Source organism: Nycticebus coucang, chromosome 21, assembly GCF_027406575.1.
Source record: "Nycticebus coucang isolate mNycCou1 chromosome 21, mNycCou1.pri, whole genome shotgun sequence".
Taxonomy (NCBI): Eukaryota; Metazoa; Chordata; class Mammalia; order Primates; family Lorisidae; genus Nycticebus; species Nycticebus coucang.
The window spans coordinates 41633161-41660434 of record NC_069800.1 but is presented as its reverse complement, the minus strand read 5'-3'; the positions used below and the strand labels follow the sequence as shown (position 1 = coordinate 41660434).

Here is a 27274-nt window from a genome sequence, read left to right as displayed (position 1 = left end):
TTTTTTTATAAACGAAGATACAATAAAGGACAATATACTGCATTTTATTAAGTCTCTTAAACCTCTTTTAATGTAGAACAGTTTTTACCCACCTTTTCTTCCCCTATGACTGCTGACTTTAATTTAGAGATGAAGCCAGTTGTCCAGAAGAAATTCTGTACTCTAGATTTGTCTGTTTCCTTATGGAGTTAAGTTCTTTTTTCTAGCTTCTGTTGAAGATGTATTAGATTAAGGTTAAACATTTTTAGCAAGAATATTTTATAAGCAATGCTGTACACTTAATACTGCACATAATTTCTGGTTGTTTCTGTGTTAATGATGCTAAGGTTAGTCATTGCATTGAGGTGGTGACTGCCAGATCTTCCCATTTTTTCATTATGAAATTAGTTTTCTCTTTGCCAGCAGCAGATCTCTGAAATGATACTTTGACATCATGTGAATATCCATTTCTTTTTTTTTTTTTTCCTTGTTTTTTTTTTTTGTCGAGACACAATTCTACCCTATGCCCTGAGCAGAGGGCAATGGCGTCGTAGCTCACTGCAACCTCAGACTCGGGCTGTGGGCATCCTGCTGCCTCAGCCTCCGAAGCCGCTGGGATTACAGACGCTCGCCGTAAATGGGTTTTTCCATTTTTTTCATGAGTCGGGGTCTCACTCTCGCTCAGACAAGCCTCGAACTCCTGAGCTCAAGCAATCCTCCCGCCTCAGCCTCCCAGAGTGCTGGGATTACAGGTGTGAGCCACCGCGCCTGGCATATCCATTTCTTTTTCAGTTTTTTTTCTTTCAGTATTTTGTTTGGAGACGGAATCTTATTACTCTTTTGCCCTGGGTAGGGTGCTGTGGCGTCATAGCTCAAAGCAACCTCAAACTCTTGGGTTCAAACGATCCTTTTGCCTTGAGCTTCCGCAGTACCTGGGACTATACTTGCTATAATACCTAGCTAAGTCTTGCTTGTTTTGTCTTCTCTTCTCTTGTCTTCTCCTCTCTTCTCTTCTCTTGTCTTCTTTTCGTAGAGATGGAATCTTGCTCTTGCTCAGGGTGGTCTCAAACTCTTGAGCTCAAGCAGTCCACCTGCCTTGTCCTCCCAGAGTGCTAGGATTACAGGCATGAGCCACCATGCCCAGCCATTCTTTTTGTCTTTTAGAGACAAGATTTCACTCTGTCACTCAGGCCAGAGTGCAGAGGCACAGTCATAGCTCACTAAAAAACTCCTAGGCTCAAGCGATCTTTCTACCTCAGCTTCCTGAGTAGCTGGGAGTGTAGGTATGCAGCACCATGCATGGCTAATTTTTAATTTTTGTGTGTGTGTAGAGATGGGGTCGTTGTCTTTTTTTTTTTTAAGACAGTCTTGTCACCCTTGGTAGAGTGCTATGGCATCACAGCTCACAGCAATCTCAAATTCTTGGGCTCAAGTGATTCTCTTGCCTCAGCCTCCCAAATAGCTGGGACTACAGGTGCCCACCACAACAACCATCTATTTGTTTAGAGACAAGGTCTTACTCTGACTCAGGCTGGACTCAAGCCTGTGAGCTCAGGCAGTCTACCCGCCTTGGCCCCCCAGAGTGTTAGGATTACAGGCATGAGCTGTCTTGCCCAGCCGACACTGGGTCTTCTTATGTTCCCCAGGCAAATTCCTGGCCTCAAGTGATCTTTCTGCCTCCCAAAGTGCTGGGATTTCAGACCTGAGCTACTGTGCCCAGCTATTTTATCCTCAGTAATGATCCTTACCTAATTATTAGGAGTTAAAAACAAAATTGTGATTTTTCTGATTATATTCTTTTTACGTTTAAGTTGGCATTCTTCTGTAAAAGTAATTGATTCTAGTTGACTTCTTTACCAGATGGAGCTTCTGGTTACCCTGAAATGATTTCTACTGGAAAGGTCGAATAATATGTTTGCTTTTTAAATTCTCCTGAATATCACATTTATTCTTAGATTCTTAATAAAAGATAAAAAAGCCTCAAGAATTAAAATCATTAGATAATATATAAATTTATTATATGAGTGAACAAGATAAAACTGGTGGTTAATCTTAGCAAATCCAGAAAAATAGCACATATTCTCTTATTGACAGATGACCATAAGTGAGCAAATGAGTCCCTCAAGATAATCAAATATAGTCCTCTCTAAGAGCAGTTCATTAAACTGCAGTTCACTCAAGGATTAGTCAGTTATTTTGATATAAATCCTTTATTGAGACATAGATTTTAAGAAGACATTATCACAATACATTATCTAGAAGAAGTTTCTTTAAAAAATATTTTTTTAGGAGGAGAAGCCAGCGATTTTTCATAGACTAATTTTCATCTTGTTGTTGTATAAAGCACATGTGTAGTGTCCATAGCATTGTTAAATTGATAGTTCCTGAATCTGGATTACCTTATTAGGTGTATTTGCCAGCAGAGTTCTTTCCACATCCTGATACATAGCCTTCATGGCATAACCAACAACCTCTTTAGTGAAACTATCAAAATCCAGATTTTTTAGTCTTCTTTCCAGTTTAAGATTCTTTTGGAAAATGGTTCTTAGATTTTAAATTCTGGAATTGTTTCAACTCTGGAATAGCTGTTAAATAGCGATAGTTTTTTAGGTAGTTTTAGGACTTTAGCCTTTTCCTGTTGAGCAGTTTTTTTTGTTGTTGTTTTTTTTAATTGAGACAGAGTCTCACTTTGTTGCCCTTGGTAGAGTGCTGTGGTGTCACAGCTCATAGCAACCTCCAACTCCTGGGCTTAAGCGATTCTCTTGCCTTAACCTCCCCAGCAGCTGGGTTTGCTGGCGCCCACCACAATGCCTGGCTTTATGTTGTTGTTGTTGTTGTTGTTGTTGTTGTTGTTGTTGTTGTTGCAGTTGTCGTTGCTGTTTTAGTTGGCCAGGTGCGGGTTCGAATCCACCACCCTCAGTATATGGGGCTGTGCCCTACCCACTGAACCATAGGTGCCACCCTAAATTATTATTACTATTTTTTGGGGGGACACAGAATCTCACTTTGTCACCCTCGGTAGAGTGCTGTAGCATCACAGCTGACAGCAACCTCAAACTCTTGGGCTTAAGCAATTCTCTTGTCTCAGCCTCCCGAGTAGCTGGGACTACAGGCGCCTGCCACAACACCTAGTTATTTGTTGTTGCAGTTGTCATTGTTCTTCCGCAGGCCTGGGCCAAACTTGAACCCACCAGCTTCTGTGTATGTGGTTGGCACCCTACTCACTGAGCTACAGGCTGCTTAGCCCCCCTGTTGAGCAGTTTTTAAGCCCTAAAATCTTTATTAGTTTTGTTTACCTCTAAAGTTTATTAAAATCTGTAGCTTTTTCGCAACGGGTTTGCCGCCAAAACACAGGTATTGTGAAAACCGCCCTTACGATCCAAAATGGGGAAGGAAAAGACTTATATCAACATCGTTGTCATTGGACACATAGATTTGGGCAAGTCCTCCACTACTGGTCATCTGATCTACGAATGTGGTGGCATTGACAAGAAAACCATTGAAAAATTTGAGAAGGAGGCTGCCGAGATGGGAAAGGGCTCCTTCAAGTACGCCTGGGTCTTGGATAAACTGAAGGCTGAACGTGAGCGTGGTATCACCATTGTTATCTCCCTGTGGAAATTTGAGACCAGCAAATACTATGTTACTATCATTGATGCCCCAGGACACAGAGACTTTATCAAAATCATGATTACAGGCACATCTCAGGCTGACTGTGCTGTCCTGATTGTTGCTGCTGGTGTTGGTGAATTTGAAGCTGGTATCTCAAAGAATGGGCAGACCCGTGCGCATGCCCTTCTGGCTTACACACTAGGTGTGAAACAACTAATTGTTGGTGTTAACAAGATGGATTCCACTGAGCTGCCCTACAGCCAGAAGAGATACGAGGAAATCGTTAAAGAAGTCAGGACTTACCTTAAGAAAATTGGCTACAACCCTGACACAGTAGCATTCGTGCCAATTTCTGGTTGGAATGGTGACAACATGTTGGAGCCAAGTGCAAACATGCCTTGGTTCAAGGGATGGAAAGTCACCCGGAAGGATGGCAATGCCAGTGGAACCACGCTGCTTGAAGCTCTGGATTGCATTCTGCCACCAACTCGTCCAACTGACAAGCCCTTGCGTCTGCCTCTGCAGGATGTCTACAAAATTGGTGGTATTGGTACTGTCCCTGTGGGCCGAGTGGAGACTGGGGTGTTCTCAAACCTGGCATGGTGGTCACCTTTACTCCAGTTAATGTTAAAACTGAAGTAAAGTCTGTTGAAATGCACCATGAAGCTTTGAGCGAAGCTCTTCCAGGAGACAACGTGGGCTTCAATGTCAAGAATGTGTCTGTCAAAGATGTTCGTCGTGGCAATGTTGCTGGTGACAGCAAAAAAGACCCACCGATGGAAGCAGCTGGCTTCACTGCTCAGGTGATTATCTTGAACCATTCAGGCCAGATTAGTGCTGGCTACGCTCCTGTACTGGATTGTCACACAGCTCACATTGCCTGCAAGTTTGCTGAGCTGAAGGAAAAGATTGACCACCATCTGGTAAAAAGCTGGAAGATGGCCCTAAATTCTTGAAATCTGGTGATGCTACCATCGTCAATATGGTTCCTGGCAAACCCATGTGTATTGAGAGCTTCTCAGATTACCCGCCTCTGGGTCGTTTCGCTGTTCGTGTCATGAGACAGACAGTTGCTGTTGGTGTCATCAAAGCAGTGGACAAGAAGGCTGCTGGAGCTGTCAAGGTCACCAAGTCTGCCCAGAAAGCTCAGAAGGCTAAATGAATATTATCTCTAATACCTGCCACCCCAGTCTTAATCAGTGGTGGAAGAACGGTTTCAGAACTGTTTGTTTCAATTGGCCATTTAAGTTTAATAGTAAAAGACTGGTTAATGATAACAATACATCGTTAAAACCTTCAGAAGGAAAGGAAAATGTTTTGTGGACCATTTGTTTCTTTTTGTGTGGCAGTTTTAAGTTATTTTTAAAATCAGTACTTTTTAATGGGAACAACATGACCAAAAATCTGTCACAGAATTTTGAGACCCATTAAAACAAAATTTAATGAGAAAAAAAAAATCTGTAAAATGCAGAAGAATGGTGGTATTTATAAGGGATTTTCTGAATATTGTTTCTTTCTTTCTTTCTTTTTTGTTTTTTTGAAACAGGGTATTCCTCTGTGCCTTCAGTAAAGTGCCGTGGCATCATAACCTCACAGCAACCTCAAACCCTTGGGCTCAAGGAGCTGTAACTACAGGTGCCTGTCACAACGCCTGGCTAGTTTTTCTGTTTTTAGTAGAGACCAGGTCTCGTTCTTGGCTGGGGCTGGTCTGGGACTCCTGAGCTCTTGCAATCCACCCTCCTTACCCTCCCAGACTGCTAGGATTACAAGTGTGAGCTACTGCACTGGCCTGAATACTGTTTCTTAACCACCCAAATCACAGTTTCATTGTAACAATCACAGTACTAGAGAAGGATATAATTGCCAGGATACAAAGTGTTCTATTCAAATTTTTTCCATATTTACTTATAACAGTGGAATTTTTTCCCAAAAGATAGCTTAGGTTGGCTTTTGGAAAGCCTTTGATCTTGAAATTTGGTCACTATTTTTTTTTTTTTTTTTTTTTGTAGAGACAGAGTCTCACTGTACCGCCCTCGGTAGAGTGCCGTGGCGTCACACAGCTCACAGCAACCTCTAACTCTTGGGCTTACGTGATTCTCTTGCCTCAGCCTTCTGAGTAGCTGGGACTACAGGCGCCCGCCACAACACCCGGCTATTTTTTGGTTGCAGTTTCGCCAGGGCTGGGTTTGAACCTGCCACCCTCGGCATATGGGGCCGGTGCCCTACTCACTGAGCCACAGGCACCGCCCAAAATTTGGTCACTATTTTAAAAAGAAAAGTTTAACAGGTTTTAAAAGTTGATACTTTTTTCCATTTATGCAAGTAATATAACCATGCTAATGACTTACAGCATATTTGGAAAATAGGAAAAAAAGTTTTTCAATGATACTCCCAACCTAACACAGTCACTTTTTAGGGGATTTATTTTCAGTCCTTTTAAAACTCTCTTTAGGGCGGTGCCTGTGGCTCAAGGAGTAGGGCGCCGGTCCCATATGCCAGAGGTGGCGGGTTCAAACCCAGCCCCGGCCAAAAATAGAAACACACACACACACACACACACACACAAAAAAAAAAAAACTCTCTTTAAATAATAAGTTGAAATTATAGTTGACATAAGAATTTTTTTTTTTGTAGAGACAGAGTCTCACTTTATGGCCCTTGGTAGAGTGCTGTGGCCTCACACAGCTCACAGCAACCTCCAACTCCTGGGCTTAAGCGATTCTCTTGCCTCAGCCTCCCGAGTAGCTGGGACTACAGGCGCCCGCCACAACGCCCGGCTATTTTTTGGTTGCAGTTTGGCCGGGGCTGGGTTTGAACCCGCCACCCTTGGTATATGGGGCCGGCGCCCTACCGACTGAGCCACAGGCACCACCCGACATAAGAATTTTTTATAAGTGGTAAATTTGTATGAAGTTCTTATGTTTCCATGCCATTCTTGTTTACTACAAATGTTGAAAATTGATGTTCACTCATTCATGCTTGGGCGAAGTTTGCAATCTTCAGTCCCAAGCTAATGACGGAAATGGGCACTCTGGGTGATCTTTATTGTATGTACTCTTCTTCAGCAGGCAATGTAACTGAAAGTAGCCGAAAATGTCTGTAAGTCCACTTACGTTGTTCCTTAGGCATTCTATCTTTGCTCAAAATGTTGAAGGATGGTGATTTGTTTCATGGTTTTTGTATTTGAGTCTAATGCACGTTCTAACATAATAGAGGCAATGCATTATTGTGTAGCCACGGTTTTCTGGAGAGGTTGATATTTTAGGAATTGTATTTCAGATCTTAAATAAAATTTGTTTCTAAATTTTAAAGCAAAAAAAAAAAAGAAAATAGCCGAAAATGTAATTTCGTTAGACCTAAAGTTAAATAACAATGTATTTTTGTTCAGGGCAGTTCTTTATCTCCACAAACACATTAAAGGCTCATTTTCCTTTCATAAAAGTATCTTTAAGGGTTTTTGTTTGTTTCTGAATCATTCTTTTCAGTCATGCCACTATTAATAATCCTTTACAAGTTGTATAAAATAGTCCTCATGAAGACTTTAAGTAATCATCCAGATGCTTTTAGTTGGATCAGGATGTGCTTTGCAGGTTGGAGAAAGAAGAGGGCTTTAGAAACCTTGACTCCTTTTAAGCCTTTGTGAGGACAAAAGTAAGGGAAGATCTGGGGAACCCCTTGCCCTCTGGGGTCAATCAAAGGCTTGTAAATTGATTTTCCCAAAGTACATACTTGTTTTATTTTCTTGTGATTCTTTGTTCCCTTTTTCTGATAGTCTAGCCTTGTAAAAAGTTAGCATATAACATAAGAAAAGGAACTTTATTTAAGATTGGTATGTTTTTGATATATTTATTTCTGGTAACCGTTTTATTTTATTTATTTATTTATTTATTTTAGAGACAAAGTCTTGCTCTTTCACCTGGACTAGAGTGCAGTGGTGTCATTATAGCTCTAGCTCTTTAGGTCAGGTGACCCTTCTGCCTCAGTTTCCTGAGTAGCTGGGACTGCAGCACCCTCCATGAAGCTCTGCTAATTTTTCTGTTTTTAGTAGAAATGGAGGTCTCACTCTTGCTTAGGCTGGTCTCGAACTCCTGAGCTTAAGCAATCTTCCTGCTTGAGCTTCCCAGAGTACTTGCTAGGATTATAGGTGTGAGCCTCTGTGCCCAGCCTATTTTCTGTACCTTTAGGAACTAATTGTTTTAGAATTTCTTAATTAAAATCTTCTCCGTAACTTTTTAATTTTTATAGTACTTCCTAATTACTTGGCAAATAAATTACAGTTTTCATAGAACTATGGATTATATCTTGTTGAATGTATGATTATGCATGGTAATACTGTTTTTTTCATCTCCTCTTTCAAAGGTTTTCTCATTGCCCACTTGGCATATGCTTCTGGAATAATATTCACCATGGTTTTGGATGACCTTCCAAACTTAGAAGACATTTATACTTCCTTGTGTTCATCAACAGTGGAAGATTCAGAGATGGATTTTGACTCTGGATTAGAAGATGATGACACAAAAAGCAATAGTGTTTTGGAGGATTCCACAATTTTTGTGGCCTTTAAAGGAAATATAAATGATAAAGACTTCAAGCGGAAATTGGATGCAATATTGAAAAATGTGCCCAATTTGCTACACATGGGTAATTTGCTTTAATTATTTTTTCCTTCTTGTTACTGGTTTTGTTTGAAGGTTGAGCCCAGAATTTGGAGGCTACAGTGAGCTAGGATTACACCACTTTACCCTGTCTCTTAAAAAAACTTAGAGTCAGAACTACATTTTAACTTAACCATTCTTAACCAAATCACTTAACAATTCTTTCCATGGTTATCTTGACTTTTATAAAGTAGATGTTTGCTATACTGGATCAAAAGAATGATTTTAAAGGCAAAGGTAGAATTTTAGGATTCTTGAAAAGTAGAAATGCTATTGTGTTTCTTCTTTGAAGTACATAGAGGAACTAAATAAAGTATTGCTTAATATAGAAATTCTTAAATAATCTGCTCTAGAAGATAGAAGTAATTCTCGAGTCCCAAAGTTGTAGTTTTAACTCTCTGGTCTTCAGTTTCCTTACCTGTAAATTGACATGGTTAAACTAGATCTTAAATCTTAAAGGCCCCTTAAAGATTAGAAACTATTATTCCGTAAGTCTGTTTATAATGTACTTTAAATTTGTTCCCTTAAATTGTTTTTTTTTGTTTGTTTGTTTTTTGAGACAGAGTCTCATTTTGTCACCCTTGGTAGAGTCCTGTGTAGTCACAGCTCACAGCAACCTCCAACCCTTGGGCTTAGGTGATTCTCTTGCCTCAACTTCCCGGGTAGCTGGGAATACCGGTGCCAGCCACAACGCCCGGCTATTTTTTGTTGCAATTGTCACTGCTATTTTAGCTGGCAGGTGCTGCGTTTGAACCTGCCACCCTTGGTATATGGGGCCGGCCCCTACCTACTGAGCCACAGGCGCCACCCAAAATTTGTTCCCTAAAATTTTATGTCAGAGGTCATTAACAGCCTACTGGACCCAGCTTGCAGTCATGTGTTACTTGATACATTTTTCAGTGTTTGTGGGCTTTTTGTTTGGTTTTTATTTGTTAATAGAATAGTTAATAGAATAACTTAATAGTTAATAGAAGAACTTTAAGTTTCATTGCCAGTGCTTTTAAAAATTGAGATATTTTACATTAAAATGTAAATGTTTGGATTTGTCTTTTAAAATGGGAAGATCTGATAACATTGAGCTATTTTCCCACATGTTACTAAGTCACAGCTGCTATTAAGGGTATCCCCACTTTACCACAGTTCCCATCGGTATTCTTCACAGATTTGTAGATTATCTGTCTGGGTCTTAGGGACAATTGTGTTTTTAAACCTTGGCTTAAATGTTGTCTATCTTTTCTGGTTAGCGTAATTATCTAATCCCTTTAGGCCTACTAAAACGCCTGAATTTTATCCTTTTGTCACAGATCCTAATTTGATCAAGTGCTAATAAGAATTTTTCTGCAACCATATCACAGGTGATAATACCTTAAGCAAATTTTTTTTTTTTTTGGAGACAGAGTCACACTTTGTCACCCTCAGTAGAGTGCCATGGTGTCATATCTCACAGCAACCTCAAACTCTTGGGCACAAGCCCCAGCCTCCCCAGTAGCTGGAACTATAGGTGCCTACCACAATGCCCAGCTATTTTTTTAGAGACAAGGTCTCACTCTTGCTCTGGCTGGTCTCGAACTCCTGAGCTCAGGTAATTTACCCACTTCAGCCTTCTAGAGTGCTAGGATTATAGGCATGAGCCACTGTGCCCAGCCCACCTGAAGCAAATTTGATGTTTGCTTAAGGTGGGCAAGATTCTACTACATGTACAAGATTCTACTACAATTCAGATTGGGAAGAAGCCTGGTGGTGTCTATTCTAGGTGGAACCAGGATCCCAACTATCTGCATTTTATTGTTTGGAGGCCTAAGTTTCATGAGAAGTAAATTACCTGGAGAATCAGAGCTATATTTTAATAATATCTGTGATGCTGCTAGGTAGCCACAGGATTCTGGGCCAATCACTTAGCCATTCTAGATCTCAGTGTCCTTGCTTGTGTAATAGGCTTGGACTAAATATTGTCTAATCTTTTCTAAATTCCTATGACTAGCCAACTGAGGTGACTTTCATGTATAATCCTAGCTACTTGGGAGGCTGCGACAAGAGGATTGCTTGAGCCCAGAATTTGGAGGCTACAGTGAGCTGATTATACCACTTTACCCTGTCTCTTAAAAAAACTTAAAGAATTAAAGTTTTATTTAACTTAAGTTTGTTTAATTCCTATGTTAGCTTATTGCTAACAAGTAGTCTCTTTTATTTTTTTCCAGATTAGAACAGGTGAACTCCATGTCTGCACAAGTTCAGTGTATAGTTTTTGTTGTTTGTTTTCTTTTTTTAGAGACAGTGTCTTGTTCTGTCACCCATGTTGGAATGTGGTGGTGTAGTCATAGTCCACTGTAATCTCGAACTCCTGGTCTCAAGCTATCCTTCTGCCTCATCCTCCTTAGCAGCTAGGACTGCAGGTGCACACCTTTGTTCTTGGCTAAGTTTTGTTTGTTTGTTTGTTTTGTAAAGATAGGTGTTTTACTATGTTGGCCAGGCCAGTCTTAAATGTCTGACCCCAAGCAATGTTCTCACTTGAGCCTGGGATGATAGGTAGGTGTGAACCACGGCACCCAGCTTCAATGTATAGTTGATGAATTGGAAGGGGCTTTAGGCAACATGTAGACTCTCTCCTCTATCCATATGTATTTCTCATTTTGAGAAAAGATATTCCTATAGGACCGTTTTCTTAATATTGGAATGTATAATGAATAAAAGATACAAGAGATTTAGTTTCTCTAAGTTCATAAAAAAAGGGAAGGTTACCTTGTACAGGGGTGTTAGATAACTTTTTTATCAGCTAAGCAGGCCTAGAATTTGCCTTTTAACCTGTAAAGTGTAATTACATTACTTCCTCCATTCCTTAACTGTCTTTAAATTTTTTGTGTGGGTAAAATACACATAAAATTTATCATCTTAACCATTTTTAATTGTGGTCATTAAATTAATTTATAATGTGCAACTATCATCACTATCTTTGTAACTTTTTTTCATTTTGGAAGACTGAAACTCTGTACGTATTAAATAATAACATCCCATTTCCCCCTCCACCTAGCCCCTAGAAACCACCCTTATACTTTCTGTCTCCATGACTTCGTTCTTTCTCATATAAGGGGAAATCATACTTTCTTTGTCTTTTTTTTGACTGGCCTATTTCACTTATAGCCTCAGGGTCCATCTATGTTGTAGCATGTGACAGGATTTCTTTCTTTTTTAAGGGTAAATATTTCATTGTATGTATATACCACATTTTATTTATCCATTCATCTATTAATGGATGCTAGGTTGCTCCCAGTTTTAGCTATTGTTAATTATGGTGAAAACCCTACTTTCAGTTCATTTGGATATATAATCAGAAGTGAAATTGCCAAATTATGTGGTAATTCAATTTTTAATATTTTCAGGAACCACAATACTTTTTTTCCATAGCAGCTTGAACCATTTTGCATTCCCACCAACAGTGCATATGAGCTCCAATTGTCCATATTTTCAAGTTCCTTGCTCATTTGTTTGTTGTTGAGTTTTGGGAGTTTTGTATATATTCTGGATAGTAATCCTTTACCAGATATTGTAGTTTGCAAATATTTTCTCCCTTCTGTGGATTGCTTTTTTTTTTGTGTGTGTGTGTGTGTGGATTGCTTTTTTATTCTGTTGATAGTGTCTTTTGTTTTTTTCTTGAAACAGGGTCTTGTTGTTTCACCCAGGCTAGAATGCAGTGGTGTCATCATGGCTCACTGCAGCCTGAAACTCCTAGGCTCAAATGATCTTCCTTCCTCAGCCTCCAGAGTAGCTAGGATTGCAGGGGTGCACTACCACACCTGAGTAATTTTTCTGGTTTTTATAGAGATGTGTCATGTTCTTGCTCAAGCTGATCTTGAACTCCTGGCCTCAACCAGTCCTTTTGCCTAGGCCTCCCAAAATGGTAGGATTATAGGCGTGAGGTACCATACCCAGCCTTGTTTATAGTGTCTTTTTATTTTTTTTTATTGTTAAATCATAGCTGTGTACATTAGTGCAATCGCCCGTACCCATTCTAAGATGCACCATAGATGTGGCCCCACCCATTACCCTCCCTCCACCAAAACCTCCCCCCTCCCTTCCCCTTCCTTGGCCCTTTCCCCATTGTCTTGTGCTATAGTTGGGTTATAGTCTTCATGTGAAAGCTATAATTTAGCTTCATAGTAGGGCTGAGTACATTGGATACTTTTTCTTCCATTCCTGAGATACTTCGCTAAGAAGAATATGTTCCAGCTCCATCCATGTAAACATAAACTCCATCTTTCTTTAAGGCTGCATAGTATTCCATGGTATACATGTACCACAATTTGCTAGTCCATTCGTGGGTCGATGGGCACTTGGGCTTCTTCCATGACTTAGCAATTATGAATTGGGCTGCAATAAACATTCTGGTACAGATGTCTTTGTTATAGTGTGACTTTTGGTCTTCTGGGTATAAACCTAGTAAAGGAAGTATAGGATCGAATGGCAGGTCTATTTTTAGGTCTCTAAGTGTTCTCCAGACATCCTTCCAGAAGGAACGCATTAGTGGGCATTCCCACCAGCAGTGTAGAAGTGTGCCCTTTCCTCCACATCCACGCCAACATTTCTGGTTTTGGGATTTTGTTATATGGGCTACTCTTACTGGGGTTAGGTGATATCTCAGAGTAGTTTTGATTTGCATTTCTCTGATGATTAAGGATGATGAGCTTTTTTTCATGTGTTTGTAGATCTTGCGTCGGTCTTCTTTAGAGAAGTTTCTCTTCAAGTCCCTTGCCCACCCTGAGATGGGGTCACGTGTTCTTTTCTTGTTAATACGTTTGAGTTCTCTGTGGATTCTGGTTATTAGACCTTTATTGGAGGTATAACCTGCAAATATTTTCTCCCATTCTGAGGGCTGTCTGCTTGCTTTACTCACTAAGTTCTTGGCTGTGCAGAAGCTTTTTAGTTTAATCAGGTCCCAGTAGTGTACTTTTGATACTGCTTCAATTGCCTGGGGAGTCCTCCTCATAAAATATTCACCCAGGCTGATTCCTTCAAGAGTTTTCCCTGCACTTTCTTCAAGTATTTTTATAGTTTCAAGTCTTAAGTTTAAATCTTTTATCCAGTGAGAGTCTATCTTAGTTAATGGTGAAAGGTGTGGGTCCAGTTTCAATCTTCTACAGGTTGCCAGCCAGTTTACCCAGCACCATTTGTTAAATAGGGAATCTTTTCCCCACTGAATGTTTTTAATTGGCTTGTCAAAGATCAAGTAACGGTAAGTAGCTGGATCCATCTCTTGGTTCTCTATTCTGTTCCAGACATCTACTTCTCTGCTTTTGTGCCAGTACCATGCTGTTTTGATCACTATGGATTTATAGTACAGTCTCAGGTCTGATAGCGTGATTCCTCCTGCTTTGTTTTTATTGCTGAGTAATGTTTTGGCTATTCGAGGTTTTTTCTGATTCCATATAAAACGAAGTATTATTTTTTCAAGATCTTTAAAGTATGACAATGGAGCTTTAATAGGAATTGCATTAAAATTATATATTGCTTTGGGCAGTATGGACATTTTAACAATGTTGATTCTTCCCAGCCATGAGCATGGTATGTTTTTCCATCTGTTAACATCTTCAGCTATTTCTTTTCTTAGAGTTTCATAGTTCTCTTTGTAGAGATCTTTCACGTCCTTTGCTAGGTATACTCCCAAATATTTCATCTTCTTTGGCACTACTGTGAAAGGAATAGAGTCCTGGACTGTTTGTTCAGCTTGGTTATTGTTGGTATATATAAAGGCTACAGATTGATGGGTGTTGATTTTGTAGCCTGAGACATTGCTATATTCCTTGATCACTTCTAAAAGTTTTGTAGTAGAATTCCTAGTGTTTTCCAGATATATGATCATATCATCTGTGAAGAGTGAAGGTTTGATCTCTTCTGACCCTATGTGGATACCCTTGATCGCCTTTTCTTCCCTAATTGCTATGGCTAAAACTTCCATTACAATGTTAAAGAGAAATGGAGACAATGGGCAACTGCCTGGTTCCTGATCTAAGTGGAAATGATTTCAATTTAACTCCATTCATTACGATATTGGCTGTGGGTTTCCTGTAGATGGCCTCTATTAGTTTAAGAAATTTCCCTTCTATACCAATTTTCTTAAGTGCTCTGATCATGAAGGGATGCTGGATATTATCAAAAGCTTTTTCTGCATCAATTGAAAGAATCATATGGTCTTTATTTTTAAGTTTGTTTATGTGTTGAATTACATTTATAGATTTATGTATATTGAACCAGCCTTGAGACCCTGGGATAAATCCAACTTGGTCATGGTGTATAATTTTTTTGATGTGTTGTTGGATTCTGTTTGTTAGGATCTTATTGAGTATTTTAGCAGCTATATTCATTAGTGAAATTGGTCTATAATTTTCTTTTCTTGTTGGGTCTTTCCCTGGTTTGGGGATCAAGGTGATATTTGCTTCGTAGAATGTGCTGGGTAATATTCCTTCTTTTTCTATATTTTGGAAGAGGTTTAGTAGTATAGGTACTAGTTCTTCTTTAAATGTTTGGTAGAATTCTGACGTAAATCCATCTGGTCCTGGGCTTTTCTTTTTAGGGAGATTTTGTATAGTTGATGCTATTTCAGAACTTGATCTAGGCCTGTTCAACATTTCCACTTCGTTCTGGCTAAGTCTTGGTAGGTGGTGTGCTTCCAGGTATTGGTCGATTTCTTTCAGATTTTTATATTTGTGAGAGTAGAGTTTCTTGTAGTATTCATTAAGGATTTTTTGAATTTCTGAGGGGTCTGTTGTTATTTCATCATTACCATTTCTGATTGATGAAATTAGAGATTTTACTCTTTTTTCCTGGTTAGGTTGGCCAAAGGTTTATCTATTTTATTGATCTTTTCAAAAAACCAGCTTTTGGATTTATTGATCTGTTGTATAATTCTTTTGTTTTCAATTTCATTTAATTCTGCTATGATTTTGGTTATTTCTTTTTTCTGCTGCATTTGGGGTTGAAGTGTTCTTCTTTCTCCAGTTGCTTGAGATGTTCCATTAAGTTATTGACTTCCTCTCTTTCCGTTTTCTTGAGGAAGGCTTGCAGTGCTATAAATTTCCCTCTTAGGACTGCCTTTGCAGTATCTCAGAGGTTCTGGTAATTCGTGTCTTGATTGTTGTTTTGTTCCAAAAATATGGTGATTTCCTTGTTAATCTCGTCTATAACCCATGTATCCTTCAGCATAAGGTTGTTTAGCTTCCATGTTTTTGTATGGGTATGCAGATTCCTGTTGTTATTGAGTTCAACTTTTATTCCATGATGGTCTGAGAAGATGCAAGGAATAATTTCTATTTTTTTAAATTTTCTGAGGTTAGATTTGTGGCCTAGGATGTGGTCGATTTTGGAGTATGTTCCGTGGGCTGATGAGAAGAATGTGTATTCAGTTTTTTGGGGATGAAATGTTCTGTAGATGTCTGTTAAGTCCAGATGTTGAATGGTTGAGTTTAAATCTAAAATTTCTTTGCTTAGCTTCTTTTTGGAGGATCTATCCAGGACTGCTAAAGGGGTGTTAAAATCTCCAACTACTATGGAAGTGGAGGAAATCGAGTTGCTCATGTCTGTTAGAGTTTCTCTTATAAATTGAGGTGCATTGTGGTTGGGTGCATAAATATTAATAATTGAGATCTCATATTGAGTATTACCTTTAACAAATATGAAGTGTCCATCCTTATCCTTAATTATTTTGGTTGGTTTAAAGCCTATTGCGTCTGCGAACAGGATTGCAACGCCTGCTTTTTTGTGCTTTCCATTTGCCTAGAATATAGATGACCATCCCTTCACCTTGAGTCTATATCTGTCTTTTAATGTAAGAGACGCAATTCTTGGATGCAGCAGATACCTGGCTTGAGTTTTTGTATCCGGTCCGCCAACCTATGCCTCTTTAGAGGACAATTTAAACCATTCACATTAATTGAGAGTATTGATAAGCCTTTCGAGAGACCGGTGGACATTTTTAATCCTTTTGCAACTGTGGAAGTTGGAATTTGATCAAGGATTTTTTGGGTGGGTTTACTGTTGTGGTGGAGAATTACACTGGTCTTTATGAAGGATAGGTCTAAGAATGTCCTGGAGAGCTGGTTTAGTTGTGGCAAATTTCGTTGAAGTATTTAATTTCTCCGTCATAAATGAAGCTCAGTTTAGCTGGGTACAGGATCCTGGGTTGAAAGTTATTTTGTTTTAGGAGATTAAAAGTCGATGACCATCCTCTTCTAGCTTGAAAGGTTTCAGCAGAGAGATCTGCAGTTATTCTGATATTCTTCCCTTTTAGGTAATGGTTTTCTTTCGTCTGGCTGCTTTCAGAATTTTCTCCTTTATATTAACTTTAGTGAAATTGATTATGATGTGTCTGGGGGATGTCTTATTTGGGTTGAGTCGTGCTGGAGTTCTGAAACTGTCTGCTATCTGAATTTCGGAATCTCTTGGCATGTCTGGAAAGTTCTCCTTCATAATCTCATGGAGAAGAGACTCTGTGCCTTGTGAAGCCACTTCGTCACTTTCGGGGATCCCTATAAGATGAATATTGGTTTTCTTCAAATTATCCGAGAGCTCTCTGAGAGAGTGGTCTGTTTTTGCTCTCCATTTCTCTTATTCTTTGAAGGTTTGTTAGCGTTTGAAAGCTTTGTCTTCAATGTCAGAAATCCTTTCTTTTGCTTGCTCCATTCTGTTGCTGAGGGATTCTACTGTGTTTCTCAGATCTTTGAAGGATGCAACTTCTTGTCTCAATGTGTCAAAGTCTTTGGTCATTTGGTCTTTGAATCCGTTGAATTCTTGAGATAACTTTTGGAATTCTAATTCGATCTTATTTGCTATCCAGATCCTGAATTCAATTTCTGACATTTCAGCTATTTGTTTGTGCATTGGGTCTTGTGCTGTTTCTGCCCCTATTGATCCTTGGGGAAGTTTATCTACTCTCATTATTCATATTGCCAGAGTTTTTCTGTTGATTTCGCCTCATGATTGTTTTTCACCGTTGCCTCTGGCTGTCCTCAGAGTTGGGGAGGTATCTCTCCAAGATTAGACCCCAGCAGGATCACTCTGTTGTTGCTGGATCTTTGTAGGGAGTGACCCTGTGTAGTTCCTCTGGGGCTGCTCTAGCTAGGGAATTCTGGTTGTGGAAGCAGCTCCGGTTTGTGACACACCCGGATCCAGCAACAGGGCTGGGGGTGGTGCGCACGGTTCTGGGAGTGCCAGGTGCCCAGTGACTTTGGCACAGAAAGCCTTGGGCAGTCTCTGGCCAGGAGAAGAGCTCTGCACAGAGGCAGGGAGGGCTCCAAAGGGCACGCAGCTACCAGAGTCCCTGTCCAGATGAACGGGCTAGTGTGGAAGCTGGGAGGACACAGGAGGGAGGACGCAGGGTTGCGTGGCTCCCGGAGTTCCTGGTCAGGGAATGTGGAGGCCTGGTGGGTGTGGGTCACCAGTCAGGGGTTGCTGCACAGTTCTTATGGAGGTCTGGGCGGCGCCAAGCCCAGGAGTTTGAGGTTGCTATGAGCTGTGACGTCAAGGCACTCTACCCAGGGCAACAGCCCAAGGCTCCAGTGTGCCAAAACTGTCTCGTCTTTTTAGTTTTTGATAGTAGGCCTGGTACAGTGGCTCACACCTGTAATCCTAGCACTCTGGGAGGCCAAGACAGGCGGATTCCTTGAATTCAGGAGCTCAAGACCAGCCTGAGCAAGAGAGACCCCATCTCTATTAAAAACAGAAAAACTAGCAGGGCATTTTGGCAGGTGCCTGTAGTCCTAGCTACTCAGGAGGCTGAGGCAAGAAGATCACTTGAACCCAGGAGTTTGAGGTTGCCATGAGCTATGACACCATGACACTACTGAGGGTGACAAAGTAAGATTCTATCTCAAAAAAAATAAATAAATAAATTTTGGTAGTAAATAAATATGCGCAAAAGATTTCACATGGCTCGGCGCCTATGGCTCAAGCAGCTAAGGCGCCAGCCACATACACCTGAGCTGGTGGGTTTAAATCCAGCCTGGGCCTGCCAAACAAAATGAGGGCTGCAACCAAAAATAGCCGGGCATTGTGGCAGTCCCAGCTACTTGGGAGGCAGAAGCAGAAGAATCGCTGAGCCCTGGAGTTGGAGGTTGCTGTGAGCTGTGATGCCACGGGACCCCACCCAGGGCAACAGCTTGAGGCTCTGTCTCAAAAAAAAAAAAAAAAAAAAGATTTTGCATGCACAAAATTTGTAAATTTCCATGAAGTCTAATTTTTCTGTTTATTCTTTTGTTAACTGTGTCACATTCAAGAAATTACCACCGGGGGTGGCGCCTGTGGCTTAGTCGGTAAGGCGCCGGCCCCATATACCGAGGGTGGCGGGTTCAAACCCCGCCCCGGCTGAACTGCAACCAAAAAAAAAATAGCCGGGCGTTGTGGCAGGCGCCTGTAGTCCCAGCTACTCGGGAGGCTGAGGCAAGAGAATCGCTTAAGCCCAGGAGTTGGAGGTTGCTGTGAGCTATGTGATGCCATGGCACTCTACTGAGGGCCATAAAGTGAGACTCTGTCTCTACAAAAAAAAAAAAAAAAAAAATTACCACCTAGTGTCTTAAAGCCTTTGCCCTATGTTTTCTTGTAAGAGTTTTATAGTTTTAGGTTTTAAGTTTTTCATTTAGGTTTTCGATTCATTTTGAGTTAATTTCTGTACATGATGTTAAGTAAGTATCCAACCTTATTATTTTGCATGTGGATATCCAGTTAGTCATTAGTTAACTTTTATATCTTTTTAAAAAATTATGTCCTGAGGTTTGCATTGACTTTTCAGGCTTGCTGTAATGCTAAAATATACTGTTTTTGTATCCTAACTGAAGCTTAAGTTCTCAAATTTATATTGGTTTTCCCCTTAGTTTTATGTGCTTCAGTGGAAATTCTATTCTTGTTTGAAGTAGAAACATTTTGGCCAAGCACAGTGACTTAATCCTGTAATCCAGAACTTGGAGAGACCAAGGTGAGAGGATTGCTTGAGGCCAGGAATTTGAGAATAGCCTGGGTAAAATGGCAAGACTTCGTCTCTACGAAATATTAAAAAAAATTAGGCAAGCATGATAGTGAGTGCTGGTAGCTACTTGGGAAGCTGAAGCAGGATTGCTCAAGCCCAGGAGTTTGAGGCTACAGTGAATTATAATCATACCACTGCACTCCATCCTGGATGACAGAGCAAGACCATGCCTCTAACAAAGTAAAAAAGCAAAGAAGGAAAGAAGGTTTTAAAAATCAAAGGTATAGAGAATCAAGACTAGGCTGGGCACAGTGGCTCACTCCTGTAAGCCTAGTACTCTGGGAGGCTGAGGTGGGACGATTGCTTGAGCTCAGTAGTTTGAGAATAGCTTGGACAAGAGTAAGACCCTGTCTCTACTAAAAATAAAAAAAAAATTGTGGCTCGGCACCTGTGGCTCAAGCGGCTAAGGTGCCAGCCACATACATGAGCTGGTGGGTTCGAATCCAGCCCAGGCCCACCAAACAACAATGACGGCTGCAGCCAAAAAACAGCTGGTGCCTGTGGTCCCAGCTACTTGGGAGGCAGAGGCAGGAGACTAGCTTGAGCCCAGGAGTTGGAGGTTGCTGTGAGCTGTGATGATATTGCACTCTACCTAGGGTGACAGCTTGAGGCTCTGTCTCGAAAAAATAAATAAATAAAAATAAAAAAATTAGCTGGGCATTGTGGTACCTGTAGTCTCAGCTACTCAGGAGACTGAGGCAGAAGGATTGTTTGAGCCCAGAAGTTTGAAGTTGCTGTGAGCTAGGCTGACTTCGTGGCACTTCAGCCTGTAGCCTAGGATGACAGAGTGAGATTCCTGTCTCAGAGTGGGGAATCAAGACTTAGTGAAGCCCTCTTTAAACTAAAGCATTTGTAGGGCACTGGAAGAAATGTTTTGTTTACTCCCTGCCCATTTGAATATCTTGCGTAGAAATGCCCAATGAATATGAGTATTAAAATTAAAATATTCTATTTGGAGAGATAAAAATTTACTCTTTTCGGGCAGCGCCTGTAGCTCAGTGAGTAGGGCGCCGGCCCCATATACCGAGGGTGGTGGGTTCAAACCCAGCCCTGGCCAAACTGCAACAACAACAACAAAAAAAATAGCTGGGCATTGTGGTGGGCGCATGTAGTCCCAGCTGTTCGGGAGGCTGAGGTAAGAGAATTGCGTAAGCCCAAGAACTGGAGGTTGCTGTGAGCCGTGTGATGTCATGGCACTCTACTGAGGGTGGTAAAGCAAGACTCTGTCTCTACAAAAAAAAAAATCTACTCTTTTCCTTTTTAATGCCCTTTCTTTAATCAGTTTAGTTCATTGGAGCTACAGATTGCCTATTATCCTATAGTTCACCCTTCTGCATCCAGAATTTTTATAGAATGTTGGTGAAGTTTGAGGCTTACATGTTTTCAGCTACTTAGTTCACATACATTGAATTAAACATCAATGTATTAATTTAAATTTACCTCTCTTTTTTATGTTTCTTTCTCTGTCTTAACTGCTTTCTGTTTATTCAGTGCTTAGAGTATGTCAGGTACCATGCTAGGTTTTTTGCATGTGTTAATTGCATTTAGTACTCATAATCTCATGAAGTAGTTTTTTCATAGCTTTAAAGAGAAAGGTAAGTTTCGGAAAGGTTAAATAACTTTTTCATGTCACCTAGGTGTTCAGTGACAAAGCTGGGATTAGATTTGTAGTCTGTCTGTCTCCAAAGCCTAAATTGTCTCAGCTATTCTAAGCTGATTCTCTGCCTTATTCTTTTACTTTGTTTTGTTTTCCCTTTTATTAGTAGTTCCCCATCATTCAGTGGCCAAAAGATTACTGACACAATTCTCTTTTCTTTCATGATAAAGAATCCAGCAAGCTAAAAGTGCAGAAGGTAGAGCCTTGGAACAGTGTGCGTGTGACATTCAACATCCCCCGGGAAGCAGCGGAGCGGCTAAGGATCCTGGCTCAGAGCAACAACCAGCAGCTTCGGGATCTAGGGATTCTGTCCGTTCAGATTGAAGGTCTTTCACTTTGCCATGTGCCCATGTGGACCAAAATCATTACAATAGTAGAATATAGCATGATTTTCTATGCCGCTTTATTTGTTCCTCTACTTTTATGTTTCAGAATCCCAAGTAATTCATGTAACCTATATTTCACATTGCAGCACCTTAGGATAAAGAGGAATTGAGGTTATTGCTTGGTCCTGATAGGCTTCAGTATCCATAGTCATAGACTATAGCAACTGACATGTGTGTCTGTGTGTTTGCTTTCCTAGCTTAGTGTTTTGTGTTTTGGGGTTTTTCCTGGTTTAGATTAGTTTCGTTTTGTTTTCTTAAGAGATAGGGTCTTGCTGTGGGTTGTTTGTTTTTATTTAGAGACAAAGTCTTACTTTGTCGCCCTTGATAGAGTGCTCTGGCGTCACAGCTCACAGCAACCTCCAACTCCTGGGCTTAAGTGATTCTCTTGCCTCAGCCTCCCAAGTAGCTGGGACTACAGACGCCCACCAGAACACCCAGCTATTTTTTTATTGCAGTTTGGCCAGGGCTGGGTTCGAACCCGCCACCCTCGGTATATGGGGCTGGTGCCCTACCCACTGAGCCACAGGTGCCACCTGGGGTCTTGCTGTGTTGCCTTGGCTAAGACTCAAACTCCTGGGCTCAAGTAATCCTCCTACCTCAGCCTCACGATTAGCTAGGAACAGGTACATCCATCTTGCTCAGCTTAAAAAGAATCTTAATTTCAAGGCTGAGTTAGGTGGCTCATGCTTGTAATCCTGCACTTTGAGAAGTCAAGGTGGGAGGATTGCTTGAGGCCAAGGGTTCCAGACCAGCCTGAGCAAGAGTGAGACACACACCCCACCCAAAAAATAAAGAAGTTAACTGAGTGTGGTGGCACACACCTGTAGTCCCAGCTACTTGGAAGGCTGAGGCAGAAGGATTGCTTGAACCCAGGAGTGTGAGGGTACAGTGAGCTGTGATGAGGCCATTGCATTCTAGCCTAGATGACAGAGCAAGACCCTATATCAAAAAAGAAAAAAAAAGAACATCTAATTTCCATTGCTTCCTTCTACAAAATAAACTTTAATATTTTCTTTCCTCATCTAACAGATTAAGAGGCCCTCAACAGTCCTCGTCTAGCAATGTTCCTTTTTCAAATATATTTTTCTTTTTTCTTTTTATTTATTTATGGTACATATTAATAGTTGTAGATATAAGCGTATGTGTGAACTAATGAAATCAGGGGAATTGGGGTATCCTTCACTTCAGGTATTTATCATTTCTTTGTGCTAGGAGCATTCCAGTTTCACTCTTAGTTATTTGAAAGTATACTCTAACTTACTGGTTTTTTGTTTTTTTTTTACCCTTACCATTGATATAGTCACTTTATTGTGCTATCAAATATTGTTTATTCTACATAACTGTATTTTTGCATCCATTACCTATTCTCACTTTATCCTCTCACCCAGTACTCTTCTCAGACTCTGATAACCATTATTCTACTCTGTCTCCATGAGATTAATTGTTTTTTAATATTTAGCTTCCACATGAGTAAGAACATGCAGACTTTGTCTTTCTGTGCTTATTTCATTTAACATAATATTCCTAGTTTCATCCATATTTTTGCAAAAGGATTTCATCCTTTTATGGTTATATAATATTCCATCATGTATATGCAACACAATTTCTTTATCCATTCATCCTTTGATAGACACTTAGGAAAATATTTTCACTAGAGTGATTCTTTTCAGAATTAAAATAGGATCCACACACAGCTTAAAACCCTGCTATCCCTTGGGCAGCGCCTGTGGCTCAAGGAGTAGGGCGCTGGTCCCATATGCCGGAGGTGGTGGGTTCAAACCCAGCCCCGGCCAAAAACCTCACAAAAAAAAAAAAAAAACCCTGCTATCCCTTGCTGTTGTTTAAAGAATGACGACCAAACTCCTTATCTTGATCTCAGGCCTTGCATGGTCTGACTTCTGTCTTCCTCATTCAGCCTTGTTTTGTATATCTCTCCTCCTTTGCTTTCTTTGTTCCATCCTCTCCAGTTTTCTTTTGATTCCTTGAAGACGCAGTTCTTTTCCTGCCGCAGGTCCTTTGCATTCTTGCATTTGTGTCTTTTCTGTATGAAATCCTGCAATTCCTCCTTCCCCTACTTAATGCCTTCTTAGCTGTCAAGTATCAGCTTAAGTCTTGAGGATATATTTTCTAAATTCCCTAAGTCAGTTCTTTGTTAAGTGTTCTCACAAAAGTCTGTTTCTTTCCTTTGGATCATTTATCTCACACTTTCTTATAGCAATTATTTGATTATTGTTTTATTCCCCTATAGACTATAAGCTTTAGCACTTGGGATATAATGATAAATAAAATATGGTGCTTACCATTATGAACTCAGAAGAGCTCATGACCTTAGTAAGGAAGACAAAGCTGTGAGAGATGTAAGTACCAAATATGGGGGAATACTAGAACAGAACCAGAGAACTAGAACCCTCTCTTACCTTTCTGTGTTGATGAAAAACAAGGTGGCATCCAGCAATTTCAGCCTTCACTTTCAGTATTAGACCAAGCTCTCCAGACCCAGTGCTTACTTAAAACCTAAATGCTCTGTAAAACTTAGCAGTAGCTGAAGAATAAGAATAGACCGAGTCTCACTATGTCATCCTCAGTAGAGTACCATGGCATCACAGCTCACATCAACCTCAAACTCTTGGGCTTAAACAATTCTCTTAACTCAGCCTCCCAAGTGGCTGGGACTACAAGTGCCCACCACAACACCTGGCTATTTTTTGTTGTTGTTGTTGCAGTTGTCATTGTTGTTTAGCAGGCCTGGGCCAGGTTTGAACCCACCAGCCCTGGTGTATGTGGCCGTGCCATAACCACTGAGCTACGGGCACTGAGCCAATAGTTGACATATTTTAAGAAATTATGAAATTCACATAAGATAATGATTATCACAATACAGAAAGAATTCTTTAGTTTTCAGGCTACATGTATGTCTCAGGTGATCCTCCTTTCTCTTTCCACACTTAAGGGAATTCAGGCAGGAGTGAAAAGTGTGGTAACTGGTGATGACTTTGCCACTGTCATGGTGTCTGTTGCAAGGATTAAAGGACAAGTTGTTCCCCTAATCATCCATTCTCCACTGAAGAATACTCTCTGTACCTTTCATTTTTTGAGGTTTGGCTGGGGATCTTGGGAAGCATCTTTCTAAAGGACATTTTATGATCTCTCTGTAAATTCAGGGTGATCTAAAGTAGGAGTTGCCAAACCTTTTTGGCAAACAGCCAGTAATATTTTTGGCCTTGTGGGCCATAAAATCTCTGTCACAAGTATCTCTCTTTTCCAGGCCAAAACAACCATAGGCAACATGTAAATAAGTGAAGAAGGCTGGTTCAAATAACACTTGATTTAAATAAACAGGATTTCGCCCAAAGGACTTAGTTTATGGAGTCTTAATTGTCAAGTTTAGGAGCCAGTAGTGTTCCCTACATCATCATCATCATCATCATCGTTATTATTTTTGAGACAGTCTCAAGCTGTCACCCTGGGAAAAGTGCCATGGCGCACAGTTCACAGCAACCTCCAACTCTTGGGCTTAAGCGAGTCTCTTGCCTCAGCCTCCCTAGTAGCTGGGATTACAGGCGCCCGCCACAACACCCGGCTATTTTTTGTTATAGTTGTCATTGTTGTTTTGCTGGCCCAGGCTGGATTTGAACCCGCCAGCTCTGGTGTATTGTGTGCCTAACAAACTAAAAATGACACTGGAGCTGAATCTTTATTATTGAAGGAGAAGGATATCATGAGATGAGGTTAGAGAGGTGGACAGGGGTTCCCTTAGCCGCTTGAGCTACAGGTGCCAAGCCATACATTTTTTTTTTATACCAATTAGTATATGTGCAGTTGGCAAATAGAAGACTAATAGCAGTAGAATGTGGAAATTGTGTTTATTCATATATGATTTTTTTCCTGGAGGAACTGGAATAGTGGAAATGGAATTATAATTATCAACAGGAAAAAAAGCCTTTATCTCAGCTGTTACATAGTGGAAGTCCTTTCTGCTCTATTTTTAAAAAATTAGGAAGGAGAACTTACATTCAGGTGCATCCCCCATATATACACTCCTCAGCCTTGCCTAGCTTTTAGCTCATGAGAGGTTAAACTTCTTTCTGTGCCTACCTTGCTGGCAGTCCACTGACTCAGAGCTCTTCTGCATCTGCCTTACCTTAGCACCTTTAACCAGGCATTTCCACTCCATTGTTTCTGGATATTTTGTCTCCACCAATTATTTTTATTAGAGCTCTGGTTACAAAGTCTTAACAGATTTTGAGTTTACCCCAACACTGTTATTGTCCATTGGAGATTTGATAGAATGTAAGATTTTTCTGGGAATGCATTTATCATTTAGAAAATGCCTGTAATTCTTTGTAAGATTATGATGACATATGTACATATATATGTATATGTATATGTGTGTATATATATATATACACACACGTATGTGTATATATATTTCTTTATATGTATATACATATATATATATATATTCTTTAATATACATGTATATACCTTAAGTAGCTAATGAGCATCTATCACATACCAGGCCCTGTTCTATATCTATAAAGGATATAGTTAGGGTGACCATGTAATTTGTCATCTAAATCAGGACACTTTTGAGAGTGAAATGGGGTAATATTAATAATTGTACTATAAAAGAACTAGGGCAGACTTATTATTACCCTTGTACAGAGATAGAAGAGACAGTCAAGAAAATAAGTGAAAGAGTAAGTAATTAACATGGGATGCTCTGTGAAGAAATAATGAGATATTCTGGTAAGGGTTACCTAACCTTGGATAAGGTGTTTGGTAAAGGCCTTTTGGGGCATGTAACACTTAAGATTACAAGATTACAAATTGAGAAGCTGGCTATGCAAAGAGTACAGAGAACTGTTCTAGGTAGAAGGAACCATGTGCAAAGGCCTTGAAGTAAGAAGCAGCTTTGTCTGCCTAATAAACTAAAAGATGACACTAGAGTGGAATCTTTGTTATTGAAGGAGAAGGATATCATGAGATGAGGTTAGAGAGGTGGACAAGAGTTCCCTTTAGGGAAAGGCAAAAGATTTTTACAATCTGAAGAGAAACCAGAGTATAAGGACTAGAAGCTTCAAGTTGTCCAGTATGGCAGCCACAAGCTGTGTGTGGCTGTTGAGCACTGAAAATGTGGCTAGTCAAACTGATACATGCTGTAAGTATAAAATACATATTGAATTTCAAAGACTTAGCACCCCACAAACAATGTAAAATACCTCATTAATAATTTTTATATGAATTACATGTTGAAATAATACATGGAATGTATTAGGTTAAAGTGTAATTAATTTCAACTATTACTTTTTATGTTTTTACTCTTGCTTCTAGATTTTAAATTAATGTGTATGGCTCATATTGTATTTCTGTTGAACAGCACTAGGATAGATGGATGATTTGAGGTGATAGATAGTTAAGTTTGGCTTTCATTTCTAAAATAGTGGAAACCAATGGAGCAGTTTTAAGCAAAAGAGTGATGTGATCTGATGTCTGTTTCAAAAATGATACTCTCTGCTTAGAATATCTTAGCAAGTTTGGTATATTAATAGTTCCTTCCTTTTGTTGAAAAACCCCAAGCCCTGTATTCTCTTTCATGCCTGACTCTTATTGGCAAGCTGGGACATCTTGTAGCACCTGGTGATTTGTCCCTTACTGGTAAGATGTTTGTTCCCTTTAACCAGCCAGCCTCTCTGGTTAAAATACATGCAGAAAGCTGACCTAGATCAGTGACAGGACAGAGAAACTATTGTGCCTCTTTAACTATCTGCTTTCCCATCTGGCCATAAACCAGAACCCGATAGTATGGAAGCATTTGGATGAATGCAGCCTTTCAACTGCCACTGGTTAGCTTTATTTTAACTGTCTACAAGATGATGCTGTCTTTCATAGTAACAATAGTCAAGCATTCTGAAACTTGTTTCAGATAGATTGTTTTATCATTGAACTAAATAAGATTTAAGTTACCTCTAAGTTT

At 40.1% G+C, this 27274-nt stretch overlaps 1 protein-coding gene and 1 pseudogene across 8 annotated transcripts in view; both read left to right on the top strand.

Annotated features, from left to right (window-relative positions):
• The window catches only part of NCOA6 (nuclear receptor coactivator 6), a 136728-nt gene that overhangs the window by 51640 nt on the left and 57814 nt on the right, over window positions 1-27274 (top strand). For 4 of the 7 annotated variants that reach the window (XM_053573468.1, XM_053573470.1, XM_053573469.1 and 1 more), the window contains 2 exons: window positions 7951-8232; window positions 21082-21237. In XM_053573468.1, the coding sequence (XP_053429443.1) occupies window positions 7998-8232; window positions 21082-21237 (391 nt within the window). In that variant the 5' untranslated portion in view covers window positions 7951-7997. Of the gene's footprint in view, window positions 1-7950; window positions 8233-21081; window positions 21238-26593; window positions 26956-27274 lie in introns of those variants that run through there. The other 3 variants (XM_053573472.1, XM_053573471.1, XM_053573473.1) reach the window with 2 other exon arrangements.
• Window positions 3323-5021, top strand: LOC128573337 (elongation factor 1-alpha 1-like; annotated as a pseudogene). Its single transcript, XR_008376439.1, has 2 exons — window positions 3323-4838; window positions 4948-5021. The product of XR_008376439.1 is annotated as an elongation factor 1-alpha 1-like (transcript).